The sequence below is a fragment of the Haplochromis burtoni genome, unplaced genomic scaffold (genome assembly GCF_018398535.1).
Source record: "Haplochromis burtoni strain Fernald_Lab_line unplaced genomic scaffold, NCSU_Asbu1 Contig_315, whole genome shotgun sequence".
Classification (NCBI taxonomy): Eukaryota; Metazoa; Chordata; class Actinopteri; order Cichliformes; family Cichlidae; genus Haplochromis; species Haplochromis burtoni.
In genome coordinates, this window is record NW_024582676.1 from 269,457 (window position 1) to 285,466 (window position 16,010).

The 16,010-nt window shown below is 40.3% G+C and overlaps 1 protein-coding gene across 2 annotated transcripts in view; it reads left to right on the plus strand.

Moving 5' to 3' along the window:
* Positions 1–14,519, plus strand: part of atxn7l1 (ataxin 7-like 1) — a 28,518-nt gene extending 13,999 nt beyond the window's left edge. Inside the window, exons 4-13 of one of the 2 annotated variants that reach the window (XM_005941587.3) lie at positions 861–969; positions 1,495–1,693; positions 1,799–2,226; positions 4,708–4,790; positions 6,507–6,769; positions 7,417–7,627; positions 9,338–9,459; positions 10,008–10,529; positions 10,833–11,085; positions 12,201–14,519. In XM_005941587.3, coding sequence (XP_005941649.1) covers positions 954–969; positions 1,495–1,693; positions 1,799–2,226; positions 4,708–4,790; positions 6,507–6,769; positions 7,417–7,627; positions 9,338–9,459; positions 10,008–10,529; positions 10,833–11,085; positions 12,201–12,218 — 2,115 coding nt within the window. In that variant the 5' untranslated portion in view covers positions 861–953 and the 3' untranslated portion in view covers positions 12,219–14,519. The remainder of the gene's footprint in view (positions 1–860; positions 970–1,494; positions 1,694–1,798; positions 2,227–4,707; positions 4,791–6,506; positions 6,770–7,416; positions 7,628–9,337; positions 9,460–10,007; positions 10,530–10,832; positions 11,086–12,200) is intronic. The other variant, XM_005941585.3, reaches the window with a different exon arrangement.
* Positions 14,520–16,010: the final 1,491 nt, after the last annotated feature.

Below are 16,010 nucleotides of genomic sequence, written 5' to 3' on the forward strand. Positions count from 1 at the left end.
ACCAGTCGAATCACAGAGTATTGGGGGTGTGTGGCTTGGCTGAATAATCACAAGAAATCTGATATCATATTTCTTCAGATTTCTTTTACCTTTTTCATTCCTGGGAAAATAATACAATGCCTAAATCAGAGAATAACCCTGAATTAGACACAATTTTTCCCCATCTATTTCTGCAGCGCAACCTCATCGAACCGTACAGTGGAGTTAACTGCTTAATATAATGTAAAATAATGAGAGATTTAATGTGCAAAGTTTGCACTGTTGTAGGTGCATACCTGTGAATGTGTCGCTGGACTTTGATCCTAGTACTCTGAAGACAGCTGCCTCTGTGGCGGTCTGCCTCCACTGGCTTATTTACACACCTGCCACACGCACACACACCCACACATGCAAATTATGCTCTCACAAAGTAATGATAAAATATTTCGCGGATGCCTGACTTTTGAAAACTTTATATTTGCCTCCACATCCGTGCCTCTGCACAGTAGTGTTTGCAAATGCGTATGAACAGGTGTAGTTTCAGCTGTTTAACAATGCTAGTGTTCATTTTTGATAAGCAGAAGGTAATGAGTCAAGTCACAGTAAAGCCTGCCAGTGATGGGATCTCAAACTATTGTCATCCCAAAATTAACATCAGCTTTTCTCCAGCTTATCTTTGAGCGAAGTCTTGCAGATGTTGGTTAACTTTAGTTAGCTCACTTGTAGAACTGACGTGCCTTAAGGGAAACAGAAAAAGAGGATGGCATTCCACCTAATTTGTATACTCTACTAGCTATCCAAAGCGCTGTTTTACTGTTTCTGTCTTTTCCCTGCCTTGTGCTCAGTGCTCACGATATATTCAATCCTCTGTTTTCATTCAGGTAGCTGGGGTATAGTTTCCCTGTGAGACAGACACAGAGACAGTCCTGGACCACACACCCCCACTCCCCCACCCACCCTGATCCCACAAAGACATGCATAGCAAAAACCGTAAGTGTGAGCTCCTCTCCTCTCCTCTCCTCCGTGTTTCCTCCCTGCTGCTTTGTGATTTACTCCCGTCTATGTTTCCTTCTGTGTTCTCAGCATCTTACTTTTTTCCAACTCGTGTATTCTGATCAGATCTGGGTCAAAAATATTGTAATTGTTGGCTCTTGTGGTGGGGTGTGGGGGGGTCGGGGGTCATCACGAAAAGGACACTTCAGATGGTGTCAGGCATACTGCTAATTAGAGAAAAGCATCCTTAGTTGATTGGAAATTTCTTTTTGTGGAGAAGTTCAGCCACAGATTTGCTCTCCCCTGTGTTACAACATAGCCATCTGGCAACTAAGCAGAGTAGAGTTGGTTTAAAAAGACTCGGTGCTAATTGAAGGCAAGTCACACTAGCAGTGCATGCTCTTGTTGGTCTGTCTTGATTGTCATAATGTGTTTATGATTATTTTTATTATTCATATTTTTGTCATGCATGAATAAGAGCTTTTTTCTTTCTTTCTTTCTTTTGGGCTTGATCTGTTTTAGAGAAGCAGCACAGCTCCCCAGTCCCCTCCAGGAGTCCTTTTTTGGCCATGAAGCCCAAAGCATCCACAGTGCCTCCCGCTGTGGCTCCCAGTCCTGGGGAGACACTGGCGTTCAGGATACCTAAAGATTACCCTCACTCCCGCTTCAGCAAGGCTCCACTTGCTGTGTACCCGCCCAAGGGGGCGCGGAACAAGACCTGGTGCGTGCACAATACGATAACATTGTTACTAAGTCCGATAAAATCCCACATTTTATTCATTAATTGCAAAAAAAAGTCTGCAACTCTCTTCCCACTATTCTCCAGCGTGTCGCTGCCAGTCGTAAGCCTGGAGAAGATGCCCTGCCTAAGCCGAGGCGACTCAGCGACACACGTGCGCCTCACCTCTTCCTCTTCCTCCCCTTCCTCGCATAAGCCTTCATCCCTCACTACCCAGGCCTCCCAGCGATCGAGCGAAAAGCTCACAAATGGTCGTGGCAGCAGCGGACCATCCACGCCGCGATCCATCACGCCTCCATCTTCTCTAGATAAGCGGCCCAGTCCAGCTCGCTCCCCGCTGGACAGAAGGGCGGCGTCAACGCCGTCTCCCTCCCCGCTGGATCGGAAATCCTCCCTGTCACCCTCACCTTCTCACCGAGCTGTTGCTCTCCCAGCTTTGCCATCAGTGTCACCGTTGGAGAAGAAGCAACAGAATGGAACTAAGACTCCCTCCAGGAGTCACAAAAGACTTTCAGGTTAGCACTTTTTCTTTTTTTTTCTTTTCTTTAAGAAAGGGGGGGAATCCAGCAGAAGTCTTACTGCATGTGTGTTTCACTGTGACATATTGAGTCATTTTCCTTCCTGCCTTTTTTATGGTTGATTTAGGATTTCAGTCCATCAGCCTGCAGCTCAAGAAACTGATTCTTGACGCTTTAGACGATTGACATTCCTGTGCTGCAAGAGTTACATAATTCAGCCTTTGCCCATTTAATTCCTACTGAGCTTTACATTAGAATTCCTACATTACCGCACACTTGCACCCAGATAAGCTCGTGCACTTTTTCCTCAGTATTCTTTTGACAGCTTCCAGCCTGAGTGTTTAGCGGCACACTGGTCAGCAGCGCGTGAAACTGTGAGCTTCGGAATTGGTCAGACACCTCCCTACATTTAATGGATTTCTCTCTCCTTTATTTTTTCCTTTCTTGTTATTCACTGCTTGCCTGCCGATCTCAGCTTTCTTACTAATTCTCACTCCCAAACTTTTTTACTTTCATATTCACATTTATGCGCAAGTTAACTGACTGGATCATTCTGTATAAGAAGGGGTGAAAACACATGTGGCTGTAAAGTTAAAGATTTCCTATTGATATTTCAGGGTTTGGGTTGTTTTTTTTTGTGTCGCATCTCTCTATGCTGCTTTTCCTTCTCTTCATCTTTTCCTGTCACTAGTCTTTCTCTCAGTTTGCACCGAGTGCCTCTATGCTCTGAGCCTCTGATTTACACCCTCTAATTCACGAGCTCTTACTGCCAAAAAGCTGCTTGTCTTCTTGAGAGATTTTCCCCACCTCCTGTGTGTCTACATTTTTTTTTTTTTCCATCCTCTCACTCTACACCGCCTGCCTCTCAACCTCCTTGTTTCCTGCTCTCTCTCTTTCACAAGCTCATGCTCTATCCTAATTTTTATTTCGCAGGCTCCCGGCTGCATCTTTTTCTCTCTGCACGTCACTCGTCTTGTTTCTTGCTCTTCTTGACCTTCTGCTTTTGGTGTTGTTTGGTTTGTCTTGCTCAGGTTCTGTTCACAGCGATCATCTTCCTTTCTCTGTCTCGCTTTCTCTCTCTCTCTCTCTCTCACTTCTTTTTATCAAGTTTGTAAGAACTGAGGGAGCGTGCATGTGAGTTTGTTTATGTCTGAGTGCGTGTTTGTTGCTCTGGATATATCCACTGGAGCTGCTGTCTCATACTGCAAACACAGAACGATTACAGGGATTATAGGAAAGGCCAGCACAAGATTACAGCCCTGTGATAGTAACACTGTTCAAGATAACCTGCTGACTGGAGGCTGCTGTTTATTTGCAAGTCTGTGTGGAGGAAGAAAGGTCTGTCTGTCTGCAAATGTAGGCCGAGTAGAGAACTAACTGCTTTTTCTGTCTTTTTTTTCTTTCTAAATGTCAAACCCAACTTAAATAGTTAGGTTTGACATTTCAAGTTGACAAATAATAGAACACTAATTGAAAGGCTGATTTAAATTTATTAATTCCAAAAATAAAATTCTGTTTTGCAGTTCAAGACTCACGCGCTCATCAATTAAGCATATCTGTGTAATTGATGCCATTAACAAGTAAAATCATTTGTCGGGTACTTTTTGTGTGTGTGTGTGTGTGTGTGTTGTGTCTCTAATGTTGTCATCCCAGGCACACTGCTTTTTGTTTTTGAAGGGCTGCCAGTCAGAGAAAGTTGACTTCAAAGGTGAGGAGCCAAATCAGCTATTTTGGCTGTAATAATAAGAATGAAACCAGAGAGAAAATTAGTATAATTAACTTTTTGGACATCAAGTGGGTAAAAAACAAAGACAGAGACTGTTAAAAATGTTAAAACTCAAGCCAGAAGAAACTGCTGTTATGATAAGGAGCTGAGTCCTCATCATAACTGGCAGCCCCTCACAAACTACATATATGTATTTCATCCACTCTTACTAGAGTCATTTCATCATATACATTTTAATATTATTCCTACAACATACATCGGAGACTCGGGTAAGAAATTGGCCTTAAATTTTAGGGGTGGAGATCATTAACAAGTGCAAATTTTCCCCTCTGGATACAGTTCGTTAAGGCTGGAGAGAGTGTGCTCGGCTGTCAGTCACTAGTGACTCTTGTAAGGCTGACAGCATGTCGTGTCAAGAATAATTTGTCACAGTATGAAGAGTCTTCCTTTGTTTGGTTTTTTTTTTTTTTTGTTTGATTCTGGAAGGACTGCTAATAATGTGACATAGACTGGTGCTCTTAGAGTAGCCTCAGACCACAACTGAATGATCAAATGAACATGAATCAACATGTGAACAGACAAATGTGAGCGAGGACGCGAGTGAACTGCTGTCTCAGAAGAGGAAAATTGATTTGCTCGTGGTGTTGCAGCGCTCCCACTCCCATCAAATGTGATTTGATACTCGAAGGAAGGAAGGAAGAAATTACCAGATGACTCTAGTGTGTGTTTCTGTGTTGTGTTTGTTTTTGCAGGGAGAGTGTTTGATCCCAACAAGCACTGCGGAGTGCAGGACCCCGAGACCAAACGACCCTGCACACGGTCTCTCACCTGCAAGGTAATGCAAGTAAACGCACAAGTGCAGGGTTACCCACACTCTCAACCTCTGCGTGCTTTCTGTGGAGATAATAGTAACGTCTGACCCTCCTGCTCTTTGTCTGACCACAATTTCTGAGAGTAATAGCGTTAAAGGGCACATTAATGTCGCTACTGAAAGACGCCGACCACAGCTATGATCATATCTAGCTCTCTGGCTGCCTCTCTTGTGTGTACACCCGTTCTCAGTTAATGCTGGGGTAGCATTGCTCAGGCATTACAGGGCCTACACTTCCCCTGATGAGGTAATTATAGATGTTGGATGAGGCTAAAACATCTTAAGAAGTAATACTCTATTTTACTGCCCTATAATTACCTCTGCTGAGCTTTACTAATCACTGCAAACTGGTTAAGTAATTAAAGATGTATCAGGCTAATTTGTTGCCATTTTTTCATGTGGGAGTGGTCTGTCAAAGTAATCTTGTTCAGGTCTACTATGTCCAGCATCGCTAGACACATAGCATTTTGTCTTGATAAGCTAGAGGGCAGATTGCCAAACTATCCACAAAACAAACCAAAAAAACACCAAACATATTTACAACATGTAAAATTTAATATCGATGGTTTTGTGCTGTTTGTGAAGCATCCGAGGCTGTAAAAATTTGTGAATGTGTCCAGTATGGGCTGATGAGTCACTGGAGCTCATTTCAGATCAATGATGGTGATCTTGTCAGAGTTACAAAAAAATAATGTTAAAATGGATTTTAATGTTGTCACACTCAGGCAATTGGCAAATAAACTCTCACACAATGTGAGAATGTAATCAAACTGTTGATCAGATGGACATTGGCTTTTAACCAGGCAGCTCAGTGTCAGCTATCTGGAGGCAGAAACGTCACATGTCTAATCTGGAATAATCTAATCAGGAATAAATAGGCATGTTTATGGACATTTTCTGATGTTAGAGTCCTGGTTTCAGGTCAGGATGAAGCTTTGGGTGACAAGGAAGAGGATGAGGTGGAGATGGGGGAGGAAAGTGCAGTGGTCATGGTGGATCTTTAAATTAAAATTAACTTATATTTGACACTTGTCAGTGCTCAGATTTCCCCTTTCTTTCTGAATTCAGCATTACTTCAAACTTCAGAAAACCCTAATATATCACCATAATTTCAACTAGCACGCCAAACACTGGCATCTTGTTCAGTTTTTAAAAGTTTTATTTTCTTTCAAATGTGTATTCAATAGTCAGGATAGTTAGAAATGTGATACATAAACCTTTGGGACCTTGTGGTTAAAGATGCACAGACCTTCGCCGCTCCCTTTGAATAAGTGCAGGAAGTATTTTTCTTTCCAAACGCAGGCCTGGCAGTCTAAAGCAACCTCTCTGCCTTGTTTGGTAAATATCTATTGGAAAACCAAATGTTTGATGGCTGGTTACCTTCCAAAGTACCTGGAACGGTATATAGGTACAGGTAATATTTACCCGTGTTTGTGTGGTGTGACGTAGACACATACAGTGTGAGGTTATGGAAACTATCATGAAACCAAAGAGTCATGTCTTGAGCCTCTCTCAATGCAGCATTCAATCCCAATGAAGTGTGTTTGTGGTACAGTCTGTTCTTCACAGATCAATATTTTCATTTACAAAGTCTCTCTGGAAATAACCCAGTATTTCTAAACGGTCAGAGGAATAAAAGAATAAAATAATTGTTTTTTTTTTCTTCTTCATTTGCTGCAGACTCACTCTTTAACCCACCGGCGGGCTGTCCCTGGCCGAAGGAAACATTTTGACATCCTCCTGGCTGAACACAAGGGGCGGGCGAAGGAGAAGGATGGAGTGAAAGAAAAGGATAAGGACAAGGACGGAGCGCAGGGAGGGAAGGAAGGCTCCAGCCAGAGTATTATATCTAAAGAGAGCTCGTCTCCCAGCAAGTCTCACTGCCCCAATGGACGACCTCTCTCCACATTGAAGCTGCGGCTGGCAAATGCACACATACCAAGGTACAAAGGATGTGAAAAGTATTAAATATGCAAATAATAAAAGCTTTAGGAATCTAATCAGCTTTAAAAATGAGGAGTGTGTTTCAGGAGCATTGTATATTATAATGCCTACTTTATATAGTTTTCTATGTACTTCTGCCATTTTTATGTTGTTAAACTTTGGCTACTGAAGTTAAACTGCTCTTTTAGAGAAAGGGAATGCTTTCTAAACAGAAATAATGGCTTATTTATTTTAGTCTTAAGTACGTTTACTTGTCATTTTGAGAAGATTGTGTTCACTTGCATACTTGAGCATTTTTTCTTCAGACAGATGCACCCTTTTCCACCAGGGGATGCTATAGACACAGTTTGCTAGAAGTGAGCAAGCAGAAAAATCACCCTATGTCAAATTGTTGTGAGAAACATATATCCTGTTTCTATTTAGAGCACAAAACCCTTCTTTAAAAATGAACTTATTTGGAGTTTGCTTCCTTTTTCCTTCTTTCTTTGTTTACACTCTTCGTCTTCTGCATTCACATTTAAATTTCCCTTTCACGGCTCCTGTTCTGTCTCTTTTCTTTAATTTTTGTTTTTCTGTCCCATATGTTTCCAGTTCTTTAATCCTTAACCCACTTTGTCTCATTACTTTATTCACCCCTTTGTCCCAGGGTTCCAGGAGGCTCCTCCACTTCCACCTCAGGTCCTCTGCTCACGGTAGCATCTCCTGTCCAGGCCCCTAACCCAGAACCAGCTCCCCACAGCTGGGTGACCGCTGCTGGAGAAAGCAGTCGACTTTCCAGCGACGAGGGCGATGCAGATCCAGAGGATGCTGACAGACCTGCTGTTCACTACTCCAGTCATCACCCGCAGCCTTTAGGGGTAAAATAGAAGAACCAGTAATGCTGCACTACCATGCATTTTCTTATTCCATAACCTCAGGGCGTTCAGTAACCAATTCACAAAAGTTTTAGTCATCCTATCTCCTATTTTATCCCTGCAGGGTCTGCTTTTATATGTCATTTAGCGGAAATATTTTTGTTCCAGTTCAGCCTCAGGTGTAGCTTAATAGTATGTGTTAAAGGAAAAGTTTGCTATTTTGGAAAAGAGATTGTGATCTATGTTAAATGGTTGATCTCACACTCTTACCCAGTTTGTATTATCCTTAGAGCTAGAGCAATGAGCCAGCGTGAAGCAGGGGTCTCAAACTCACGGCCCACGTCACCACTATGTGGGTCCCATATATTGACGTGAAGAAATATAATGTTATTTGGCCCTTGAAGTTTAGGGAATTTGTTTGTTGTTGAGTGCAGTGTTGAAATAGGTTATTTTAAAAGCAAAAAGTTATTTAATATGAAGGCGATATGAGCAGACAGTACAAACATGATGAGCGAATGGCTGTGTTAGTTCAGGGAGAGAGTTATTTGTAAAGAAAACAATTTTGAGTTTTTTCTTGTTATACAATATTTGAAATTTAAAAAAAACAAAAAAAAAAACCACTACATTTTTGGAAATATTTGTGGGTGTTTTCTCCAATTAGATGACAGTGCCAGCAGTAGCCCGCAACTCATTTAAGTTTGAGACCCCTGGCATAAAGATTAGAAATAAGACCTTTAAATAAAGTGTGTTGCCATTTTTTTGCACCACCGTTTTTGTACAGGCGCACATGCAGGTTGTGTATAGGCTCATTGGTAGGGAGTATTAATTTGCTGAAGTTATGCTGACATTGGAAGTTTGCCAGGCATGTGCTTTTGTTCCTTTTAAAATGGCGAGTACTAAGTGCCCATAATATTATTAAAATATATGGAAAGCTGATGCAGACATGTTTTTTACTCCTAAAGTCTGCATTTTACTAAATTTAAAGAAATGCTTGATTATTATACTTCTTCAAGTCAGAGCTCTCACTTCATAGTCAGTTTTGACCTGAGCGGTTAGATTAATGGGAGGTTCTAAAAGTTACCATTCTCCATAAAAATTGTACACTGTACTGTATATTTCCTGTTAAAAGTTCCAGTTATATTTTTTATTTTCTCAAATTCTAAAAATATTTTAACATTGTTTTTCTCTTAGGCATCTGTTCTTCTTCATCTATGGCATTTTTTACATATGGACTGTTGTCTAGTTCACTTTGAGACATTACCCAACCTACGTAGACATGAAAACACAAATATCTGATGTAATTTTATCTAAAATTACATTATTTTTAATCAACACCTTTTTTAGTCTTTATGATACCTGATGGCCAGAATTCACGCCCTTCGCCCTGCCTTGAATGCGTTGTATCCAGTTAGCACCTTCACCTAAACCAAAAGAATTATTTCCCGGATTGAGAACAAATCTGAACCAGACTGCCTCCTGCTCTGAGCTCAGTATCAGAAAGGACAACTTGGTGCAGTGTCCCAACCTAATTCCCCTGATGTTGTCCAGAGCTGATGTGTGAAAACAGCTTATCTCTTTGGTTCCATCATTTGATGCCTCTTTTACTGCTTTTTACTCCTCCACTCTTCTTCTTTTCAGAATCGTTCGCCTTGCCTCCTTTATGATTCTTTCATAACATTCTCACCTGAGCTGTCTTCTTTCTCCCTCTTACAGTTTTGCGTATTCAGCAGCAGGCTGATGGGAAGAGGCCACTATGTGTTTGACAGGCGATGGGACAGGATGAGGCTGGCACTCCAAAACATGGTGGAGAAACACCTCAACGCCCAGATGTGGAGGCGAGTGTATTCTTTGATTATTCTACTACCATATTTTGCTTAAAGGTTAATAGGTACGGGTGAGAAATGGTAAAGATGAGCAAAATGTAATGTTTTAATGGAAAGATGTGAGAGGAAGGGATGAACTCATCAGCTGTGGAAAACAGATTCAAATTCTGTTTAATTTTTTAGACGGGAAGGTTTTTTTGTTTTGTTTTTTTAAACAATAGAAGGTGAAAAAAAATCACACATGAAGCCTGTAAGTTTTTAATCAAAGATCAAAACTAGCAACAATAGAGGGGAAAAAAAGAACAGGTTTGCATGCAGTTAATGATTGCACAATCACAATAGATAAATAATTTCTGAGTTTTAATCGTGGGAAGTAAAGTAAAAATAGCCGAGGAGGCTGATGAAATGAGGGGAAGACACTAAAATGAGCTTAGAAAACCATTGTTCAGTAAAATACTGCATATTGATTGTTACTTAAGGTCTCCTACAAGCTATTCTGGCAGTAAAACAACTTTATTGGTACATTTCTCTTTTGTAAGATTCTCTTCTTCATGTTTCAGGAAGGTGCCTCTGGCTGCTGAGAGCCTCCTCTCCCCATCTGGTACATCTTCCATACCTTCACATCAAGCCCCTTCTCCCACCTCTTGTCTGCTCAACTCCCTCCCCAACTCCCTCTCGTACACCGCCACGTTTCCTCAGTCTGCATCCACAGCTGGGGTGTTTAACATCCGAGACTCCCCGCAACCCCACACCCAAGTCTTCGCGCAGGGCAAAGCCCGTAACGGCACGCATAAAGCAAGTCGTCCATCCAAAGACGTGGAGGAACCCGTAGCGGGAACTAAGAAGAGAAAAAAAACGTCCTACTCTTCCTCCTCATTTTCCTCTTCTTCCTTGTTTCCCACTGTGGATAATTACAAAAGGAACGACAGGAGCTTTCATTCACAGTTACAAAGCTCGGGAGGGACAGCTGCCTCCCCAGCCAAGAAAAAGGGACTTGGTCATGGGGATAGCGAACTTTGGGGAAGCTCAGAGGGCTGGCTATCTAAAGCTGATGGCCCTCAAAGCCACATATCGCAAAACAGGTGAGTCCCCAGTAAAATGTAAAAAAAAAAAAAAAAAGTTTCATTAAGAGGCCACAATTTTGAAAACTTGTAAAAACTGTACTTTGATATTTAACTTTAGAAGTAAATGTTTTATTTCCCAAAAATATTTGATTATACCTACATGTTATGCCATTAAATTCTCTTTTAGAGGATAACAAGTCATGATTGTAGTCAGAGGGAATGCAGACTTAGTTCAACATATTGTATATTCATATAACATGGAATATACTTATTGTGTATGTAGACACAACATACTGTTTTCCTTCTTTTGCTTCTCTCCAGTCGTGAACTTGGCAGCACCAGTATACCCTACTCACCTAACAGGGAACCAACCTCAGCTGCCCACCAACCAATGGCTCCTCCCACAGGACCCTTAGCTTATGGGGGAGGAGCAGAAGGGAGGAAGAGGCGAAGTCCCAGCTCCTACAGAGGAAAGGGCAACAAGCTGAGCAGACTGGGTGGGTTAGATAGCCTCTTTGGGAATGGAAGCGATAGCGGGGGGATACTAGCTTCAGGGCCTGAATCCCCAAGACAGGTAAGCAGTCATCTACTACCTGGAATATATTTTAGTGTGCTGAGTTTTGAATTCTCAAGGAAGTCTGATAGTCAGCTAAGAGCTGGTGTGTAGGAGACCTTCAGCATTTATTACAAGAAGCTCCAGTCATTGACCCATGGTCAACAGCAAAGACATACTTCACCATTCAGTGGTGAATAGATGAGCAGGTGAAGTTTGCACAGTTGTTATGTGACCACTTAAAATCAGGTGGTCCTTGAAATAGTGAGAGATATAAGTTACAGTGATAACAGCTGAGCAAATTCAGTTCCATCTTGTTTTTGAATGACAGTAGATGCAGTTTTGTGCAAAAGCACAAAAGAAGTGTCAGGCCTAAAAACTCTCTACAACAGCTGAGCAGTGTCTGAAAGTCATGTCCTTAAGAAACAGGAAAAACAAAAACCCAGCAAAGACCTGACACAGGACCAGGGAGACATTTGGCTCTTCAGTTGATCCACCTCTTGTTCACTGAAGCCTCATCTGAAATGGTCTCAGTGGAAGGGCTGCCTTGTTAGAATTATACAACTTGTTTTTTTGTCTTATATACAGCATTACATATTCAAGTGTTTTGCAAATATTTCAATTCATTGCTGTACCTCTTTCCCATTTTCCTAAAATAAAATAATAAGAATAAAGGTAAAAAAGGTATGAGGGGTGGTTCAATACTCTGTATGCGTGGTCAAAATTTTGTTTATTCTAATTATTTTCAGAAATTGGAAGACCCACCAGTTTAGGTGATGTTCTCTGTAAATCTGAGTGTCACGCCTATGTTTGTCACTCTTTGATGCATTAGACTTGGATTTTGGTTCATTGTCCTGAGAGGATGATCCTAGACTTTTCCTCTACCACTGTCACCGCCTCTACTAAAACATAAACTGTTGCAGATTTTGATTAATGAACAAAAGTTGCAAGCTAATAAGTGATTTTTAAATATATGCTTATTATTAAATGGATATCATCATCAGCTCTCAAGAATGAATGACTGTGTTGTGCAAATAAATTCATAAATTACAAATTAAACTTCCATCTGCTGTGAAACTGCTGCTTTACAGGCAAGAAATTAAAATCACTTGACAAGTGTGCGTTTTTCTCCACAGGCCAAGTTGCATCACTGACAGAAACCTGTTTAATGGACAGAATGTTGGGCAGCTGTTCAGGCCACCACCGTTTGTGACCTTTGACCTCACCGCTCTTCCAGTTCCAGCACCAATCAGACTGCTTCATCATGTCACATCTGTTTTATCCAAAAACAGTTCAGTTCACCTGCTGTGACAGCAGGACTCTGAAGTCTTTGCCCACAGTTGGCTGGCAGTGGCTTCCACCACTTATCCCTCAGTACGGATCATTTTGATGGAAAGCTGCTCCGCGCCGTTGTGGTCTTTACAGAACAGGATTTCAAAAACCTTTTATCCTCCTGATAAGGGAATTTTAAGGCACTGTTAATGACACCACCACTGTTGACTTTTGCAGGGGGATAACCAGAGTTTATTTTCAGAAATCTGAGTGGAAAGATAACTGTGATTTCTTTGGGGGAGTTTGATGTTTAAAGGACCTACTGACACGGCTACTGTAGGACTCAGACTTCAGCTATGCCACCTCAGTGGCTCCACCCCTTTTTTTGTGTTTCTCTATTTTTTATTTGTATTTTTTTTCTTTTCCTTTTGCTTTAAAAAGAGATGAGCTGGGTTTTATCCAGCATTTACCTCTTCTTTAACCTCTTTCTTTCTGTACCAAACAACTTTGTCCATTTCTCTATTTACTGTCCCCCTGCCCCCCAATGCTCCCTGCTCATCCCAGCATGCCTGTGTTCAAAGTGCACTTACTGCCCTCAGTTCACCTTCCTTCCTTGTTCGCTGATTCCAGAGCCATCTCCAGCAGTGCCACACAAGAACCTGTTCAGACAAGGGAAGAAGAAGACATCTGTGTTACCAACAACGCCACATCAATGCATTGTATTTCAATATAGGAAGAAGTCAGATTTAACTTAAGAATGTTTTTGTATTTTTTTCCCCTTCGTCCTGGTTTAAACATTGCAAGAAACTCCTGGACTTGCATCCAAAAATGGAATTATTGTTATTAATGTTAAGGTGTTGGATGGCGCTTTTTTTGTATAATAATTTATCATTCTTTTGTTTTTGTTTTTGACCTTTGAGGGTTTGAGATTTTTTTTCAGCAAAAAAAAAAAGATTTCTATGTCATTTTGAAGAAATGTTGAAAGTATTATTATAGTTCATATTATTAAAAATGTGTACATATCTGTTCTTATTTTTGTATTTATTCATAATTGTCCCCTTTTCCCAATTATGAGGTAGGAGAGAGGGTATTTTTTAGCTTTCCTGTCTCTTTGTCTCTGTTTATTAACGATAATGAGCTCGGCCTGGTTTCTCAAAACATTCAATAATTAGATCGTTAGTTAATAATCACACAAACCAATTTGAGCCATGGCTGCTGTCTATGTTTACTGTCATCAATAGGAAACAATACATCCTTTTTCTTTTCTTTTTAAATTTCTAATATTAGTTTTAAATAATTATTGTAGTCTGACAGAAATCTTGATCTCTGAAATTTTAGAACCATATCCCACATGTTGTTTCTCATACTACAAATTATGTGTATACACTTTAGATGCAGTACTGTGCAAGCATTTAAGGCTCTAAAAGGAAAGTGAAGTAGTCTGGTTCTACTGTGTTCTCGTTTAGATCCTCCTTTGTCCTGTCAGGAGATAATAGGCCCGGAGGTCACAATTATTTCATAATTATTTCTTACTATTGCAAGACAAAAGGCTGGTTAGGTTTTGTTTTGTGAAACCAGGCCCTTATTTGTATTTTCATATAAAGGGGCACCACTTTCCCAATTTCCTGTGGGTTCACCCTTTTTCATACTTCCTCCAGTGTTCAAAACTATAGCTATATTTTTAAACTATCTTTATCTTCCAAGGCCGGTCGGCCTCATCTCAGTGCGATTACGCTTGGTTTGTTGTGTTATGTCGAGTCAGAACTGGGTCAAAATGTATCCGCTTGCTTCACAGCTGCCCAGCTCAAGCTAGGTACCGTTTCTTCTCCGGTAGCTCTGTAGTCATTCCTTTGAGCCCTCAGTGTCTTTTATTAGATGCAGCATCAGGTGTAAAAAAGCAGTGCTGATTTAAAAAGACAACACTTACATTTGAAGGGAAACTATATGCTTTTGTTTTCTATAGCACTGTGTGCCACAGTTTCAAGTGTTACAAAGTTTAACTGAGGATATCAAAAAAGTCGATCAGAAAATGTGAAGAGATTTTTCTTATTTCAAAGGGGATCTCCTATGCTTGCTTCCATTAATAATTCAAAATAATTCAGATTTTCCTCATACTGACTTTTAGCTCCTCCCTTTGAGCCAGTTTTCATTTGATTGGTGGCCCTTCCCAACTGCATAAGTAGGAAAAAAACTGTCTAAAATGGATTATATCAGTCTAAGGCTCAAACTTTTGGCTTACAAAGATTACTTGTTAATACTAGACTTTGACAGCTAATGGAGAAAGGCATAACAGGTCCCCTTTGAAGTGCAGCAGATGTCGTAATGGGTCAAAAAACAAACGGCATAAACCTTTAAAATGTCAGAGAAGTACCCCCCTCTTTCATTCATTGCTGCTGACGATAGAGCTAACATAACTGAAAGCATTTAAATTTGCTGTTTAGCAGTGTGACTCTCAGAAATGCACTCGCCTGGTACTTGCCAACTGCTTCAGTGGAAACTAACTCTTTTTGGACTCATTGGTTGTTTTGTTTAAGCACTAATGATGATTGAATTGTACATAATCATTTGTATTTGTGTTACGTTTTTCCAAGTACTCAAAGTGCTTCCCATGACTGTCCATCAGCGCGTGAGATTGTCTACCAGTTTAGATCAGTTTAATAGAACCTGCATGGTAGGCTTTGTTTCGCTGTAGATACACATGGTTTAACTGGGTACTGGCTGTGTACAGTTAAATGGCTAACATCCCTTTTATGACAAGATAAACAAATCTTTAAATTTTTCATCAGTTTTCTTTGCTGTGCTCACACGTTTAAATCAACAGACGTTTAATAACAGATCAACGCATACATTGCTAAAGCGATGGTCGATACTTCTTTTTTTGGTGTTATTTACTGGTTACAGATCTTGGTATCATTGGATAGATTTCGGTTTTCTCACCCAGTACCTTCTCACATGTATCTACTGATCAAAGATCAAGTGTTTGTTGGGGAAAAGAAGCCAACCTGAGTTACTGGTTGAAGAAATAGAAATGGGAAGTTACGGTCTGTTGCAGCTAAAATGAAGACAAGGCTCATGGTTGCTGATTTCAGAGCAGTTGTATATTGTCTTTGCTGTTAAAGTTTGTTTTGTTTTTTTTAAACCCTCCCTGTTTCTTTTCTTTCTTTCTTTTTTCCTGTTTTGCACTTTGTCATTTTGCCCAGATCTTTAATTACTTTCTATTTATATAAATATTTTAGATATTAAAAAAAAAATCTTTATATTTGTGATAGTGTTTCTGGCAACTCCATTAAAAGAAGATGAAGAGTATATTGTTGGTCAGTTGGCCCCCTAAACCAGCGCACTGTTGTTATTATCCGATCCAAACTGTGGTGAATGTTGAATGTCTGAAAAATGCCTTGTTAAGATTTTGGGGGTTTTATTCAGTCTTACTGCAGTTGTTTTAGAAAATGGATTTTCCACCAATACAACTTAACACATGCCACATGCTGTAAAAAATGAAAAAAAAAAAAAAAAGGTCTTGTATCCAAGCTTTTATTAAATGATTGAAAGTGGATTTGTGTTGTTTGTAAATCAAATTTGCAGCTTTTGAATTGTAAAGAAAGTCTCACAGCTCTTTATTACAGCTTTGTTTTTTACCTTCTGAAAGTATCTCTCCTTATCGTTGATGTCTGACA